The 20050-nt window shown below is 34.7% G+C and overlaps 1 protein-coding gene across 1 annotated transcript; it reads left to right on the forward strand.

The window, feature by feature from the left end:
- Nucleotides 1–6371: 6371 nt before the first annotated feature.
- On the forward strand, nt 6372–13414 carry LOTGIDRAFT_102784 (hypothetical protein; the record flags this gene model as incomplete). Its single annotated transcript, XM_009045884.1, has 11 exons — nt 6372–6486; nt 7357–7448; nt 8312–8405; nt 8652–8797; nt 9243–9330; nt 9785–9874; nt 10843–10979; nt 11328–11477; nt 11898–12030; nt 12576–12814; nt 13277–13414. The coding sequence occupies 11 exons, from the start codon at nt 6372–6374 to the stop codon at nt 13412–13414; spliced, it is 1422 nt and encodes a 473-aa protein (XP_009044132.1).
- Nucleotides 13415–20050: the final 6636 nt, after the last annotated feature.

The raw sequence follows: 20050 nt of genomic DNA on the forward strand, positions 1-20050 counted from the left end.
ATAGGAGGACAAATTATTTTAGTGTTGATTGGTCAATCACCTAAATGAATTTTAATTTCATAATTATCAATATCATATCATCCAATTAGATTACTGCATTTCCTAAAATATTGCTGTATCTTAGTTACAATTTTGTAATGCATGCCTCTGCTATTTGAATATCTGAATCCAGAGCTCGGACGTGAGATACAGATGGGATATTGCCACGTTTAGATATCTGCCGATGTGCCATGCGTATGTCACGTTCGCCAGATTTGCCGAGCTTCTTGTGGGCGTGCAATAATGTATCACAGTTTTATCAAGTTGTCCACTAAAAACTCTTTGACAGAATTAGATATGATTAGAAATATCAAGGAAAATATATTTGACGAACAATATTAAGTCTTATAAAAATAGGAATTTCAGGAATAATTCCACATGATGCCGAAAATCTTCATGGAATTCCAATTACCCAGGGCAGAATTTCTTGTGGGGTTCATAAAGTAGATAAATAAACTAACTACTTGAATAAATAAACTAGCAACAATGATAGACAGAAGGATGGTAAAATTCTACTCCACTCTAAACATACAGTCATTGAGAAATTAAACAGAACATGTTTATGTGGAATACATTGCTTCCATGCGCCCTAGTCTTGAGTTATTCCCTAATACATTCAGTGATACACTAGTATATTCAGTGATACACTAGTACATTCAGTGATGCATATTCAGTGATACACTGGTATATTCAGCGGTGCACTAGTATATTCAGTGATACACTAGTATATTCAGTGATACACTAGTATATTCAGTGATGGACTAATATATTCAGTGATACACTAATATATTCAGTGATACACTAGTACATTCAGTGATGCACTAGTATATTCAGTGATACACTGGTATATTCAGCGGTGCCCTAGTATATTCAGTGATACACTAGTATATTCAGTGATACACTAGTATATTCAGTGATGAACTAATATATTCAGTGATACACTAGTATATTCAGTGATACACTAGTATATTCAGTGATACACTAGTATATTCAGTGATACACTAGTACATTCAGTGATGCACTAGTATATTCAGTGATGCACTAGTATATTCAGTGATACACTAGTATATTCAGTGATACACTAGTATATTCAGTGATACACTAGTATATTTAGTGATACACTGGTATATTCAGCGGTGCACTAGTATATTCAGTGGTACACTAGTATATTCAGTGATACACTTGTATATTCAGTGATACAATGGTATATTCAGTGATACACTATTACATAAAGTGATGCACTAGTATATTCAGTGATGCACTAGTATATTCAGTGATACACTGGTATATTCAGTGGTGCACTAATATATTCAGTGATACACTAGTATATTCAGTGATACACTAATATATTCAGTGATGCACTAGTATATTCAACGGTGCACTAGTATATTCAGTGATACACTAGTATATTCAGTGATACACTAATATATTCAGTGATACACTGGTATATTCAGTGATACACTATTACATTAATGATGCACTAGTATATTCAGTGATGCACTAGTATATTCAATGATGCACTAGTATATTCAGTGATGCACTAGTATATTCAGTGATGCACTAGTATGTTCGGTGATACACTAGTATATTCCGAGATACACTAATATATTCAGTGATACACTAGTATATTCAGTGATACACTAATATATTCAGTGATACACTAGTATATTCAGTGATGCACTAGTATATTCAGTGATGCACTAGTATATTCAATGATGCACTAGTATGTTCAGTGATACACTAGTATATTCCTGATCCCCATGGACGCCGGGATGCAACCCACCAACACACCATGACCCCCGCCAATGAAATCATTCCTGCTTTCGAGTCGGCTCTGAACTTCTATTAATAATGACAGTTTAATCTTTTCTGTCGCCTTCATTATTCTCTCGTCTGTTCGCTATTATAATTCCTTTTCGTTTGTTGTTTGGAACAAGTGCTGATCATTATCAGAAAACAAGTAACGTACAAATTCCAACGTGTCGTAACATCATAGTTTATAGATAAAACAAAACGAACATAAACATTTGAAAACGACTGGGTTTGAAGACGAGGAAAGAGTATTGTATAAGCGTTATAATCAAGATGCGAAACTAGTGTTTTTATAAACAGACAAACATTTCTTCAAGATCGAGTTTCATCTTTAACATGTGCATCAAACATTGAACCGTTCAAAATTCAAGATAAAAATTCTACCGGGGGATGATTTCTGATAACTTGAAGCCATTGAGACTTGAGAGTACTAAGTTTTACACAGAGTTTATATTATCAACCATCTCAATTTAGGTCCCCGGTTCCTAATCTAGGGTGTTTTCACCCCCTGGGGTGTGGCACTAGGGTGTCAGGGTGTGGCCTGAATTGTGGATGGAACAAGTTTGTTGGGGTGTGAAAGGTTCAGGTGATATCACCAGGGGTGTGAAGGCTGTAAAAGGACTGCTATTCCACTTGTCAAAAGGGATACTGAGTCAGACCTGTAGCCACACTTGATTGTTCGGAGGGGCAATGGAGTGCAGTGCTTAGTTACAGTTATGATATTGATCGGGCGGAAACAGATTTTCGAGATGGGGGGGGGGGGGACAATCCGGTATTTTGTCCCACCTTCCCTTGCCCCCACGGGCCCGAGAGAAGAGTAGTCCTGTGTGTTCCGTATAAGTGGGAATACCTGCATCATTAGGAACATCTGCCCATGCACTTTTTATATTGTATTAATAGGTTGATGAAAGATGATATAAACACTATTTATTCAAAATCTACAAATTATACAAACATATATAGATAAACAACAGTTTTAGAAAGAAGCCGAAGTTTACATGTAAATATTAATTCGTTACCAAAGGCATGAAACAGTACATTGACCATTAGGACTATCGACTATAGATTATCACAGTATCACCTGATGAATCTTAGATCAACCACAAAGTGCTAAACTTGAATCATCTTGTATTTATATTGTGGGCGGTGACTAATTTGTTTTAATCACGAATCCAAGGAGACATGTGGCAATTTTCGGGTACTCTTACTTTTCATTCTGAAAAGCCTACTCCTATGATTGATGTACTTCCGCATGTGATGGGTTCATTACACATTTACTCTGTTTCCTATTTACTCCCGGCTCCATAGGTACTATTGATTTTAGATTCAATCTGATACTAGTATTTCTGATTTCAGGATTTAGATGTGTGTAAGTTACACCTGTAAATAACCATATAAAAACCTATATTATAATCGATCATGAATCGTGGTTATTTAAATGTATTTAGTAATAGGAATATTATTATTTCTATATTACTCTACAATTGAAGTACTCGGTATACTATTTTAACAATGAAATTATTTTGTTATTGTATATTTGTTTAGTTATCAATATAACGGGTCGTATTTAAAACCTGATATTTACATCTCGATTTATGATGTTAAGGAATAAATAAACATGGCAAGGCGTTCGCAATTTAATCAAAATTAGATTACAATTTCCTTCGTTATTATCTTTTGTCGGTCTCCATCTAAAAAGATGTATACGAAGGTCGACAAAAAATAATAACTAAACTTAACTCTAATTTAATTTTAATCAAATTGCGGTGTACGATTCTGGAAATAGTATAGCGTCTAACTAGAGAACGGAATATACGAGGTACGGGTCCGGACACGATGTGGATTTGTATTGTGTATTCGCTTTATCTATTTAGGTCTAAGATTCAAATTTTAAAATAAACTTTCAAATTACGTTCTTTACCTTTGTTTTATTCATTTTGTTATTTTGTTGTAAAGATAAGTTTAACCTTGTGTCAGAGCCTTCAGTTGAATATTAAATGATTTCACCTAACCACCCTAACCTTTATGTTCTACTATGTATGTATGTATGTATGTAGGATAGACACGCGTTCTTTGCATATTATTTCTCTAACAGAAAAAAGCTTGTAAAGATAAAAAAAAACGGTCCCTTTCACTGCATGTTATTATTACGAGAAACAAATTTATAAGAAAGTTTCTTTTTAATACGAACTCCTTAAAGTTTAAAAAAAGAAATGTGTTTTTAATAGTTACATAGTAATCCTTAATTATCATAAACCAAAACTAGCTAATTAGTAGAGTCTTTGATGCTAAATCATATTACACCATACGAGATTTACAATTAATCACGTTAGATCAAATCTTGGAAGAACGCCATTAACAAGTGTGAGAAGTCAAAGAGTGTATTCTCATGTTAACATTAAAGTAATACTAGTTCTAAGAATGGACATACAATTTCAAGTCTCAAACTTGGTCAATAAGAGTATATATTCATCAGTTGAACTTATTAGTTGCCATGAATAAAGTTATAAGACGATATATCCATTAAACTTTGAAATGATTGAAAACCGCTTCTAAGCGTATTACAAAACTACTTAGTTTAATGGATTATTACTGGGTTCTATTGATTTATTGGATTAAAGAGGGATTCTGTCGTATAGTTAGTAAGTCCACTAATAAACAAAGACTCTTTTTGGCCAGGTTTAAAAGAAATCCATTTTTGGTCATGAAATGAGTCTTATTCGCGTGAATCCAGGTCTAAAGGGATGTAACTCGTTTTACAAACTAGACAACAAAATGATATAATCTTTCAATGACATTTACATATAAACTTCACAAAAAATATCATTTTTGATGAATATTCATATACCAATCCTTCATCTAATTCGATATTAATAATATTCAACTCCGATTACTTTGGCATATCCGAAAGTCATGTAAAATGATCCAATTGATTTTTGATATATTCCTCGTTTAATCACCCGAGTCAAGTTGGAGGGCACATACTCGCTTTATCCGCTACGCACAGGCGTATACGCATCAGTACGCGTTTGCGAGATCTGTAGTAAGCGATATGCCAACTTTATGTACGTTATCAATCAAGAGTAAAGATATAATCCAGCCAATACCTTTTTTGGGAATACTCTGACGTCATTACTCCTAATGATCCACACAGCATCTGTCCGTTGTATTTGAAGGCTTTTGCGTTTACTAAAATAGATATATCACGCTTACGGATACGTACTACCCTTGTGCAACTACGGACAAAATGAATTGATTTACAAAGGATTAAAGGGACAGATTCGCCATCTGGTTGACCAATCGTACCCGTCTTTTTAGTTGAACTAATATGTAATAGTATTCACGGCTCACCGTTGAAATTTGAGCATTCAAATCCATGTGTGTCCAGAATTTTGAGACTCTGCCATAGAGAAAATACATCGAAATTTCTAGTTTGAAAGTATTTTAAGTTCGGTTCTAGTCATTTACATATACACAAGACCCAAGTCAACCCTCGAAAATGGTCAATGTTGCATACAGGGTATGAGATCAAGTTACAAGGGACTGTAATTAAAGCAGAATGAAATCTAATGAGTCTGAATAATATATAATATTGATACATAGATATTAAAATAATCATAAATATATATCAAATTAGATAATAGAATATTTTCACCGTTAAAAAATTGCTCCTTTGTCATTTGTAGAACAATATAGAAATGTTAAAGAGACAATTGCGACAGTTGATTTGGGTGTTGACTGGATGTAAATAGTCTTCAAAAGTACTATAAATGTACAATTCCTTCAAAACTACTCGATCAAGCAATTTCAATTTCTTTATTATGTCTTTTCTATATATGATTGAGTCTCAAGAAAAGATGCGTCGTCTTTTTACCTTTCAAACGCAAATAATTCTTGACACACGTCGATTTGAAGGCTCAAGTTTAAACGATGAGCTGTGAACACTATTACTGAATAACTTATCTAAAAGATTCCCATTTCATAGATTAAGGTACGATTAGTCAAGCACATGGCGAACTTGTCCCTTTAAAACTGAACTTGAAGTATGTTGTTATTCAGAGTTTGACGCTGTGACACATGTTTTAGTTTTAATATTTAGTTATCTATCATAATTAAATCATCGGTTAGTAACAACATATTTCAGGTCTAGTTTTAACATTTCTATTTATAGGGTTCGGTGGCAGGACGAGAGGGACTAAGGGCCGGAAGTCTATAGTCCATGGAACCGCTCTCCACGATTATCATGTTTGCAGGTAACATCGACAAGATATGCATTGTTAATTTCTTATGGCATTTCTAACGAGATATGAAAATTGTTTTCCAGCATTATCATTGGAAAAGAAAATTGGAAGCAGTCCTTCAAGGAAGTTCTTAGCAAAGTCATTTTCCTTTTAATATTTCCTTTTACCGTTTTTTATTCATTTCCTTTTTTAGAATTTTAGATAAAAAGGGACAAAACATTGGTCGCAAGCTTGGCTACAATATAACACGTCTAACTAAAGGACAAAACCTCGGGACTAATGTTTTGTAGAAAGGATGAAGGTTGTGATTATGAGGAATTGGAAAAAAGACAGACGCCATGTTTGTGTATATCAAAGAGATATATTGTAGCTCTGATGGTTTCACTGGGATATGGTAAATCTATTTTTATTTTAAAGGGGTAGGTCCGTGGAGGGATTGTCCCATTCTCTCAGTCTATAGAAACATTTAAGGTACATTTTACGGCGCATTAAGCACTCTTAAATATATAAAACATATATTAGTTTTAATTGGTTTCCCCTTTTTGGCAATTTGTGATATGATTTAATAAAACATATAGTTTTTCATATTGTGCCGCAAATTATGAAAGAATTGTCTGATTATTCTAAAAACAACGTAACGACTCGTCTGACTTTAACATCACTTTTGCAAATTCCACTTTACGTTGTAATCTAGTAAAGTTCTTTTTTCGGAAACAAGAAACAACAAGGTAAGGAAATTTTGTAAATAGAAGCTTTTTCTGGATACACATCCACAGGCCAGCAATCTATCTTTGTCTTCTTTGCTACTCTTCCCGTGGGGATATAAACATAAGGCCAAAAGAAACTATACCACTTAAAGCGTTCGAAACTTATCCATCCAATTTACATTGTCAGCATTAACGTTTGTGGGAATCATACCCGATTACTGCTCATAGTTCAGAGATGAGGAGGGCTAAGAGTTTACCGCCGAAAGGGTGAAAAGGACAGTGGCATGTTGCGTTCAAGAGGTAGTGCGAGGGAGTGTTATTGTATGGGGAGGAATCTGTGGGCAGGAGAAGACTCCACTGGTTAATGGCAATTTGACAGCCGACGTAATATCGATGACATTCTTCGTCCGACAGTCTCACACCCCACTGGTTTTGTTGACTAATCAATATGTTTGAAACATTTCAATACAATCATCTATAATGTGGTGTTTTTCATCTAGGGTGTTTTCAAACCTTGGTAAAGTTTCTTTTGGTCTTCAGTCTGTATTGTTTTTCAGTTGGGATATACACTGCCAGAATACAAATGAGTATAGGAATTATTGCAATGACTACAAACAATACACACGTAGGAAATGGGAGTTCCTCTTCTGTAAGTTTACAAATCTCATTTTACATAACTTTGCTCCTGTGAACCATGTGTTTCTAATTCATTAGATCTGATACGAATTTTTCAAAATATACTTGGCAACGTGTTGTCCTCGTTATTTTTTCGTTTAAGCCAGATACATATCTTCCAGGAGTCTAATTAAATTTTACCACACAGAAAAGTACCCTCTCTCAGCCAATGCCTTTGCGACACCCATACTCCTCTCCCAACCTACGACTTTAAATTACTTTTATTCTCTTTTTTTATCTTTGATAATATCATCCTTGCCTCATTAAATTTATACAGATGTTGTGGTTTAGATGTACTGCATCAGTTGAAATGAACTTTAGCTTGACATAGTTGATAATAATTGTAAATAAGGGCTATTATATTATGCTTGTTGGATATTGTACCAGGACATATAATCATATAATCCTGTCGACATACTTGTACCGTCAATCTTCTTCAAGGCACTTTTATACGACTTGCCGTGTCTGTATGTAAGTCCCCTACCTGCATCTCTTTCCCCAACAGGAGCCAATTCACATTAAATGGTATGTAGACGATATCCACGTTAGTGGAGAGTGGAGACACCCTAAGTTGTGAATAGGCGAAATCTGGTGTCCGGTGTCCATTGTACGATGCGAAATTGTCGATACAATAGATAATCGTGTCAGCATCGTATCCTGACTCTACTGTATAAATCATCCCATACCAGACTCTACATCTCGTGTATTCACTTCTTCTACGTTCTACTATACCGATTATCACACACCACAGACTGCACCGAACACCTTACACTTAATATTCGTATCTTTAGCCATCTCCATTTTTCAGATAATGGATCGAGATATTCTGTTTTACAGGGTTATGGTACACGGTTTGACTGGAACTTACAAGTACAAGGATATGTATTAACTGCTATTTATTGGGGCACAGTGATAACACAATATCCAGGGGGTAAGGATTCATTTATTACAGCGAATTTGGTGGTGCAAGTAGCCCGACAAAACTAGCCCTACCACATTTAGTCCGGTGATCAACACTGAACTACAACTTAACTGGCTATTTTATGTTTTATCTGAGTTGTGTTGAGGTGATTACCATTGTTTGAAGTGTTACTGATTGTCGTATGTGTAAAAAGAAAGTATAATTAAATTTAAATGTGATCGTTCATTACTCATTTCATTTTCATTTTTATACTAGGTCTCCTAGCAAAACGATTTGGAGGTACTGTAATATTTGGCTTGGGTGTACTTGGGACTGCACTGTGTTCCTTAATAATTCCATGGGCGTCAACATGGGGAGTATATGCTGTTATTACCATTCGATTTCTTCAAGGAACTTTTGATGTGAGTCAACCGTCTTTATTTATCCATTAGGAGTACTTATTTTTGGTGACGTCAATGTTATAGAATCACAGTATAATTTAGAAATGAAACGAAATGAAATAGATATTTCTTTTCTTGCTCTAAGATATTTAATAAATGGGGTACATAATTAAACTTAAAACAAAACCTAGAGTGAGGTTGTTTGATTTTCAGAGTTGCTTCCCTTTACTTTCCTTAGAAGGATGGTAACTGAAATTCAAACCTTACTTTAAGGTCAAGGATAGTAAATGTGGTGAGTAGAGTCTGGATCTTTGCTTCAGTTTAGGCTAGGCCTATTTATTATAATATGTATTATGTAGACGACTGTTAAGGGAAGTAACTCTGTAAATCAAACGAATTTAGTCGTCATTATCGTGATCGTGATAAATTTCTATTTTTTTAAAAAAGTGTTATTGTTTTATTGAAGGGAGTTACAACCCCTGCTACGATGGAAATCTGGACACGATGGGCCCCTGTCCAGGAGAAATCACAGTTGGTATCTTTGGCATCCGTTGGTAATTATTACTGTACATGTTCCATCTGATGCGTGTGTGGTAAAATTGGGAGCCTTTGTTTGTGATTCAAGTAAACTTATATATTAGACGTCCAGGCAATCAACTTGGTAAAATGGCCAGGTTTTGTCGAGATTAACAGGAGCAACAAACGTCAAATGAGCAATGTTAATTGTGCGAAAAGATTCTGTCACTCTCCCGATACATATTACAAAGTCAGAAAATACAGGCTTTTGAACTCCACTGAAGAAACTGGTGGCATTTTGACGGTGGATTTTTTAGTACAAAGATGATGATATTAACTTAAAAAATTAACCACAAATGAAATTGGAATTATAAACCCGCTTTTCTATCCTCTACCTCCAAACAATGGAAATTCACATTAAAAGGCTTGTTTAAAAGATTGACTATCCGACTCATATCAGAATTAACTGTACACATTTTTTTTACTTTGTAGGAGTATACATGGGGTGCTTTTTTGGTTTGTTTGTGTCGGGACTATTAGCAGAAACTTCCCTGGGATGGCCACTTATGTTTTACTTCTTTGGTAAGTATGGTACATGGGACACTCACAGCATGAATACAAGAGGAACCCAAATTGCTATCTAATATATTTCACATTGCACCATACAGGACGTAGTCTGACTTCATTGGCACAACCAGGTGTGTTCGAATTCACGTAATGAGACAATTTTGAACAAATGACAATTAATTGGTAAGGTTTTTGCGGATAGCATGCAAAGAATTGATACATATAAGGCCCTGGTTCCCAACCTGGGGTGTTTTTTACACACTGGGGGTATGGGACTAGGGTGTCAGAGGTGTGGACAACTGTTGTAGGAGAAGGCTTTCTTTTGGATATTATAAGGTTCCAGTACTTGCATGTTTTTGCCACAACCATTGAGCCAACCTAATCTTAGTTCACGGACCTCCCACTATAGGTGCACCAGTATACAGGTCAGCTTCGGCTTGGAAGATTCTTCCAGGAAAATTGACTTGGGTCTCAATGTTTTATGACAGCATGTGCATTGTATGCAGTCAATTAAAGTGTGTAGCAAAGTTTTCAATGTCTATTGTTTTGGAGGTGTGAAAGATTCAAATGATTACTTCAGGGTGTGAAGGCTGAAAAAGGTTGGGAACCACTGATATAAGGGATGGAACAAGATGCAAGTAAATAATTCTGATTGCATTAGCAAAATGAATGAACACGGCAGTTCGTTTAAAGGCTTTATAAGCGCAATATAGTAATAAGACTGAATATATAGCAACTAATTTCAAAGACAGCACGTTAAGTGCAGCACCATTTAGCCAGACGTGATCATTCGGGAGCGGGGGACAAATCATAATATCCTCAGAGGGGAAAAGGGGGTGTATTCAAAACAGATTTCATGGAGCATCAAATTTTTACTATCAATACCTCGCATAAAAGAACCAATTATTAACTTGACTTCAAGATCAACTTTGATTGAGATCAACTTTCATGATGGAATCCGAACCACCAACTTTCCATTGTAGGGGGAGTGTTTGTTGTATGGTATTTACTCTGGTATATCTGTATATTTGAATCACCGGAATCACATACATCAATCAGTACAGGAGAACTGGAATATTTAAAGAATAATGCCCCACATTATCTAGATATTGAAAAGAAAGTAAGTGAAAAGAATTAGTGTGAAATTAAACTATTTTAAGAGATATTAAGAATCTTCAGAAATAGCTGTTTAAAATTAACCAAAAAAACTGTATTTTTTATAGGTTTGTAAGATCTGATTTGAAATGAATATAACTCGACGGGTTGAAAGAGAAGGCTAATGTCGCCTGAAGGATTTCCCTTCAGTGAACATTGAATGACTCCATTTCATTTCACTTCACTTCAAATATAATAAAGATCTTTAAGAGATTTATGAAAGACCTAAAGAATAAAGTATGAGTAACCAGTCTTTCCTTTCTTTGATGTCACATTTTGTTATCGTTCCAGAAATTTTTGTAAATAATTTCAGAGTCACAAAACACCATGGTTCTCTATTTTAACATCGATGCCATATTGGTCATTGGTCAGTGTTCATTTTGCCATAGATTGGGGATTATTCATGTTGATGACAGACATTTCTACATTCATGGACAATGCGCTGCATTTTGAGATAAAGCAGGTAATGTAACAATCTAATTCAAATTAGATTACAATTTCGTTCTGTTTTGTTTTGTGATATTTCGCCCTCATTGTAATTTGACAGCTTTTTCATTAACTACAAAGGACGAACTTCTGTCCAATACCTTGCTATAGAACAGTGCTTCTTAACCCCAGTGAGCTCATTCCTCCGCGGAAGAGTTCTTTTAAATCGTTCCCAGCAACCTCATTATGAAGGGTCAAGACTAGACCGAAACGTTTGCATATATTCCAGTCTTTGATGGCTAATCTGAAATTTCCAGTCAGGAAGAGGACATCCCTTACCTTGCCCTGAGGTTTATTGTTGTCAAAGGTCAACCTTCAAAGTGTTTGCCTGTCTTTTTTTGTATTTCGCTTGTTAGCGCAATGAATCGTTAATTGTTATACTTTTATTCATTTTTAGAATGGTTTGCTGGCAGCTTTACCATATTTGTTTATGTCTGTGATGGTGGTTATAACGGGTCGGGTGGCGGACTGGCTGATAAACAGAAAAATTTTAACCACAACTCAAGCTAGGAAACTTCCTTTATGTGGAGGTGAATTTGGGCTATTAAAGATGAGCGTTAGAAGACTGATTTAAAGCATCTTATCGAAACTGTTGGAAAGCTCATATTGAGAAATTTACTGAATAGAAACAATGAACATTTTACAAGGATAGCTAGGTTCACAACTAAGGATCCTTTGGTATTAATCTTTCCCGGATAATCCATACCCATTTATGGTTTACTGGAATAATTGATGTCTTATTCAAGGTCATCGGATTTTACCACGCCGATTTAGATTAGAACCCACACCCATCATTTGTTCGACATAACCACGCATATGACGTCATGTAACCAAACGCTCTAACCGACTTAAAATGGTCCGCCATTCTATCTAAAGCGTTGCAAAGAAATCTAGCGATAAGCATAACGGGTCGCAGATTCCGAAGGAGCTTTGTCCTTCGAAACCACAAAAGCGAAAAAAAGGACCTCACTTTCCTGATACAAGACGATAGCAAGACTTGTAGCCTTAGCAACTGAAAACAAGGACACGAAACCTGTTACTACCTTAACTCCATACCCCTTGTTTGTATTTTCAGTTCCCTTATTGATGTGTATAATTATGATAACAGCGGGGATTTATAGTCAGTCGGCATTGATAACTGTTATATGCCTATCTGTAACGCTTATCTTGCAAAGTGCAACTTGGAGTGGTGTAATTGTGAATTTCTTGGACTTATCTCCGAACTATTCCACTGTTTTGGTTGCCATCTCAAACGCTTTGGCGTTTCTTGCCGGTGTCGTGAGCCCGGGTCTAACAGGTACACTGGTCAATCGCGTGAGTATTGATTATAGCAAATAAACGATTAGCTAAGTGGACTCACTAAAAGAGATGCGGGGTTAACAGACCCAATGCATACACAGCTTACACGCATTCGAAACTATTCCAAGCCTGTGTGTTCATCTTAAGGGAACACATTAGCGTAAATTTGCTTCATTGCAATGTATGGATCCAGTCATTCTGTAATTCTAGATAGGCTATATATTGAGTCATTTCGCATTATGCCTATTAACTGAAATAATGGAAGCATAAACTGTAAGTTCCTGTGATATAAATATAACGGTTAGAAAACAGTCCTTGAATCTCCTAATATGGCGACACCCGTACGGATTGTCAAACATGTATATCTGTCTTGGAAAATGAATCATTCAACAAAACTTTACAATTCCTTGTATGCCAGATTTTTATCGTAATTGTAATTAGCATTTCTAAATGCATGTTGATAAATTTATGTTTCAGGGCGGCAGAGAAGCATGGAGTATTGTGTTCTATATATGTTCGGGCTTATATCTGGTCTCATCTGCCCTGTATGGAATATTCGGATCAGGGAAAACACAATCATGGGATTCAGAAACAGATGCCGTCTGTGAAGAATGACAGTTTGGTTTTTGTGATTTCTGATGTTGTGGTCAGTGTTGAATAAGAAAGCTGACACATTTTTCATACGTCGTTATAGTGTCCAAAAAACCTGTTTTTTCAATCTTCATTTTTCTAATCATGGTTATTTTGAATATTTTGGAATCATTTTCGACACAACTTAGCTCCGTTGAGTTCGTTTTAACCACAAGTTGGGTCCGTTATTTCAAACAAATAAAGGGGCATAACCTAGTGTATCAATTACAGACAACAAAACAGAATTATTTCTCTTATAGATCTCCTATGCATTGTATTAGATGAAAGAGATTGATAGCAAACACCTTTCCGACTCTCAGAAACATATATAGACTGTGACTTTTCAATGCTTTTATGATGATTCTTGATATCGTCCTATTATTTCTTTATCTCTGTTTTATGCAGCTTTACGATTCCTTATTAATTCATACATTGTTTTGAACATTAAAAGAGACATTTGTATGTCTTAAATGAAAGTTATACCAACATTAAATCAAACTGGGAATGCTACTTAAAATTCTATTACTTGGAAACTAGGTGGGTATATACCTTTAATGAACTCATGGACACAGTGTAGCAGCTACTATTTTCTAGGGCTATAACAAGGCAATATATATTCAGAAACATACAATGTACTGACATAACTGGTTGAAATATAATTACTAATAACATTACACTTATTATCACACCCTGTGATATACCCGTTCACCTCTTTATTTCTTCCTTTTACCTTTCTTATCTACATCCATTGTAATTTTCAAGTTACGTCTTGCTAATTGAAATCATTCGAGTGATCGTAAAACTGTTGCAAGAAAGTAGAAAAGGCGATATGTTGAAAGCTTGAATGCAAACGACCCATGTAATTTGCTTGACTACGTATGGTTCACTGGCAAGTCCTGACCAACGACAAATTTCAGCTAGAAAAACAGCCTAGACTAATAGAAATGAAGAACAACAAATGAAAAAATGAGCTTCAATTGTAAAAACTACCAATGCCATTTTCTGGAGAAAACTTTCAGATAGGTATTGATTCACTTTGAAAAATCCTGAAAAGAACAATGACAAAGATAAACTACAAAATAAGCTTATCAAATTTGAAGAGATAAGTCAGGGGGTTTAAAAACTACCAATGTCATTCTCTTGACACAGTGTTCAGATGGATAATAATCTCTATGAAAAAAACTGAATGGAATAAATCCAAAGATCAGCTTTGAAAAATTATAGAAAAACTTCGAGAATATTGCTGAAATAATCATCAAAGCCATTCGGTTGTCAAAAAATTCAGAAAAATTGCGTCTAACTTGTCAGCTACCAAAGAAACCTGTGTTAAAATGGGTGCTTGACAAATCTGAGAGAAAAACAATGATTCACGTTAAAGATCCTGAACAATGGCAAATGTCAGCTACCAAAGGTCAACAGGGGCGATAACCTTTAGCGTACAGTAAGTTGTCTGATAAGCCGATGGGAGACTGGGGAAGAGAGACACTCGAACCTCGTTATGATAGGATTAATTACCCAGGACAGGTATCTGTTGTTATCGGTGTAATTATAGGTCCAGCTGAAATGATGTGCGGTTGAAATGAGTCAAATCTACCAATTCTGAAATTCTCGTATTTTATTGACCTGGATTTTTTAAAAGAATGACGATCGAGTGTTCAAATTTACAATTTAAAATCAGGCATGCCATAGGTCTGGAGTGTTTCTGGAGTTGTTATAAAGGACCCTGTCCACCAGCCTGATCCATGGCCAACCATGTAGTGTTGTTTGTTTGTTGGTGGATGGTGTCCGATGGTGTCCGCTTTGTCAACTTGCGGTTTTCCTTATAGTTTCGTCTGGACTAATGTAGATCTCTTACAACGATTAGCAATATTACAACCTCTATATATTGTCACCAGGTAGTTTAAACACTTGATGATGATGATGTGATGATGATGATGATCGTATTAAAGTGATTAATTCTAATATTGGCAAGGTTGTTGCCTCTCTGAACTTATCTTATAAAATACAGCAGTTTATATATGGAATTCATAATAAAAGGAAGAAAAATGTCTGTTTGTATTTGTATAACCGCAAAACGAAACCAGACATCCAAAACAACATATTGGCATATTTGCAGCTAATGAACTTTTCATATAAGGAAGTATTTTATAATGTAATGTGGTATCAGGTGTCTAGGTGTCTCACCATTAAATGCAATGGAATGTATTGCCTCGATAATATGTGTCAGAATGGTACCATTTTTCGTCAAAATAAATCTGAGTAAGAGTAGTTGTAACAACAATGTATAACTGAAATGACGAAGGCACTGGCCAAATTATAAGGGTGCCTTTGTATGCCTACACTCTCCTATTTGCATGTTAAGTGGAAAAATAAAATGGAATAAACTCATTTAAGTGAAATGTTGAAAAATATCACAGTCAGTTTGAAATTCAAAACATTTGGCAGAAGCGAACCAATCCCAGGACCTATTACATACTACACATAAACCTCTTACGTCACCTGTCACATGATTTATGACGTGTATATCATGGAGGTCAGATTTGAGTGAAATTTAATGCGATAAAACAATAGACGACTGTTATCAGGCAACATTATTTTAAATAAAAAACGAAACATTCCAAATTAACAGGTTGTCTGAACAGGACTTCAAACAGATTTTGACTGCAGCTGCATTCTGTCGTCAGGTGCATCGCTTTTGAAGTTGGGTTGAAATGTGTTTCTGCATATCAAGGTCGGAATTTTTTACAGCGAAAGCGATTAATCTGCATTTTCAGTTGTAAAATGGTCTGTTTTGTTGTCGAAAAGATGTTTCCATTCTATCGCCTTGGTATTTGGTATATTCTCGAGTGTACTTAAGTGTACAAAGCAATCATATTTGTGGTTACCAACTGTTTTAAGGTATATTAAAATTTCGTTTTGGTGGATTTACTGTCTGTCTTTTAGTAAATATGATAATATGTATCTTCTTAGACCTTAGAGTGTTTTTTTTTAAACAATTCCAAGTAAATCGTATCATCGAGGATACAGAAAATGACTATACTAGTTGCACCACCTCGGAAGACATTGTCACGCTTTTCTCTGTACCCGTTATCGCATCCGCAGTCATTGTCAAGCTTTCTATATATTTTAACGTTGCCTTTCGTCCATATTAATTATCAATTTAAATGCCAGTAGATTAAAAATCATATTAATTATGTACCTATACAACCTAAAGACATTTATAAAATATTTAGTAGAACTTTCTCACGACATTGAGATCACAATCCTGTGGAATTTCAGAACGAGCATGACACTCTGTAACTTGTCACGTGTGTTTACCTTGGTGTCCATTTATCATAAAACATTTATAAAATACAATGTATCATGCACACTTTTATACGTCATTGATATTATATCACACCACACATATCATGATAGGAGGAAAAACACAAAATCCGATACACTAATAATTGGGAAAATATACTTCGGATAGTGGTTGGTGCGGTGAAATTGTTGACTTAACCCTAACCTCGAAAATTATATTTTATATCATATCACCCACACCCCTTCACACTGACACATCTTCAAACTGAGTTGGTTCTTACAGCCTTGTAACCCTTTAAAAATTCCCAGTTTAGTTTAGGTGGAGGAGAGTCAATTCTAACTTAAATCGCCGACTGCAATCTGCTGCAGACTCAATACATGTTGCATATAGGACATAATACAAACAAGCATCAACGTCCTTGTCCAATTGTTGTTTGAGATGCATATCTTTACATGCGATTTGTTAATTAAATGTGTATTCCAGATTGGGTTTTACTCATTCATAGATAGAAAAATAAATATTTATTTCTATTTTCCACCGAAAGGTGGTGTTTTTTATATTAAAAGGGAGGTGTGACGTATATTGCAAAATGCCCGGAAGTGACAAATGTGTCAGTAATGAATATGTCAAATGAATCAAGTCATATCGAGGCTTGTAGTATATCCGATAACCTTTGACCTATCTCATTATCAGCTCTACTATATTCCTCACGGTGTACACGAACTATAAACAGGGCTCTACGGGGTTCTAATTACCAAACTATTAACAAAGTGGACTAGAATGAATCAACGCAATTGTTTTTACTTCAGCCGAATAATTGCTTTCAACCTGTTTGAGAAATGAGGCATGACAAGGTTTAATACTCTTGTGATACACGTGAAAAACACGTAAGTTTACAATCATGGAAGATTTAAAGTGACACAGCACGATAAAAGTCGCCATTACCATGAGTTAATGACCTATGTCGTTTTTATAGGCGAAACTTGACTTTCTTAAAAGCCAAACAAATTGTAATTTTGATGGGAAACAGCTTCTAGGTTTACTACAAGTTGGAATGTAGATAGTAAAATTCCTTCACTGATAAAATTTACATTAACATCTGTATTCAAATAGTTTTGTCAATTGTCTCTGACAAGGTGAAGCAGTAATTGCATTGTAAAGTCGAATAAAAAGTTGTTTTGTTTTTTGTATAAAGACTTTTCAGAATAAGTCTACCTTTAAAAATGAAAATGCTTCTAACATTTGGCCGAAATTGACAGTAATATACATTGTCAACTCGAATTAAAATTTACCTCTGAAACAAGGCTTCTTTAAGAATACGTTACCAATATTATGGGTTCATTTTAAAATAAAAATACTATTTTTACAATTTTGAAATTTGGCCGAAATTGACCAGCGAATGCAGTAATTGCATTTTTTACTTGAATAAAAGTTTTATTTTTGAAGGATAAGATGAAATTTAATTTTAAAAAAGGAAGTACTGTTTTAGATTTTACAATTTGCCCATATTATATCGGGTGTTGGTAAACTAATCTCTTTCAAAATTCTCACAGATAGACTTCAAAATGTCGTTGTCCATCCCTGAAAATATGAAAGTCATCCAATAAAACTTGTACAAGTACTTCCCCAAACAAATACAATATCGAGACAACTTACCTATTTCAACCTGTGTTCAATGTCCCCTCCATGCATTATTAGCAATTCTTCTGTGGATTACATCAGAGTTTTTTAAAAATTACATGTATTTTTCTGTACCAATACTTTCATAAATGAAATAACTATATTGAAACAGAAAAGTGCCAACATCGTGGGACACTAGGCCAGAAATTAACATTATGACATTTTAAAATACGTTATATCCCCAGGGAATGCATTACAAAATATAACACATTTAAAACTAACGAGAGAAAAATACAACAAATATGAGAAAAAAAAAAAAAATTTCCAAGAATATTTCAAAACTAGTTCGATGTGATTTTTGCCTTTGTGGATTTTCAAAAGATTAGAATAGATGAAAGCAATAAACAACTGTGACTAAATTACGATTAGAATTTTTTATCAAAAAATGGATTGATATATATCATTAATTACCTTCGTGCAGAAAAAGGATAACTATTTTTGATAGTAGAAAATAGTTAAATGCCGGAGATTTTGGGATTTCTCTTTTTACAAAAATAGTTTTAGACGACAAATACGTTCTTTTTACTCTTGGTTTTTAAAAAAATTATACGATAAGATATTTGCCATCATTTTCATTTACGACAGAAGATGAAGTTTTTCGCTGATCGTGTTTCAGTTGACATTTACTTACTTGCTACCCACATAATATCATAATATGATGATTCTTTTATAACTCAGGGCTGCCTTAGTATACTATTTTTAAATCATATACATTCATATAATGATAAGATTATCATATGTACACGTAAAACCTTTTTAAAATCTGAATAATTCAGTGTCACTCGACAAAGTTAAGAGGTGTCAATAATGAAAACGAATGGTGTTATTAAACAGTTATTAGGCTCAATATAAAAACAACGCCCTGTTATATTGACTCTGTCAGGTCTCAATCGATCTTGGTCAAAACTTAAGGTACCTTAGCATAGTCTAGAAACTACTCAAATCAGTTTTCAAACTTTATGTTGTATATTCGTAACACATTAAGCTTCTTTATGCTACTTCCCCAGTTCTCATTCAAATCTTGACCAGATTATTTTTCAGTTATCTGGAATTTACAAGAACTATAGAGGTTTTTCTTGCTGAGGCACATTTCGCCTTTTTTTGCACCATTTATTTTTGTAATCAGAGGTCGTCGGGTGGGAATTGGGGCCATCAGTGAGTGTACTGAAAATAGATATCATCCTTCAAATTCATTTTAAATTTGCGCATGAATATAAAAAATAAAATAGAGGGGTGACGTTTAATGCTTTGAATTTCAATCTGTGTTAGCCAGCATGCAACCTTAATTAAGATACAAAACGAATAATTTCAAAGTTTTTTTTTAAACATTTTTTACATAATCTGTCTCTGGCTATCGTTTCTATGCTTCTATATTTTTATTTACTTTATCTTATTTGACTGCAGGCAAGACAGGTGGGGTGATGACGTCACATCACTCTCAAGCCTCTGATTTGAAATTGAAAATGGACAAGAGGCGGCAGGTCTCGCTTCCTTAATCCCCAAAATCAAACAAGCATCATTTTAGTACTGGTCACAGTCATAGTAAATCAAATAAGATACTCCATTTTCATCAATATTTATTACGTGGTACACATAAACGTCATTAACCACAACAAATAGTGACGTAATATGTAAAT

The sequence above is a fragment of the Lottia gigantea genome, assembly GCF_000327385.1.
Source record: "Lottia gigantea unplaced genomic scaffold LOTGIsca_1, whole genome shotgun sequence".
Lineage (NCBI taxonomy): Eukaryota > Metazoa > Mollusca > Gastropoda > Lottiidae > Lottia > Lottia gigantea.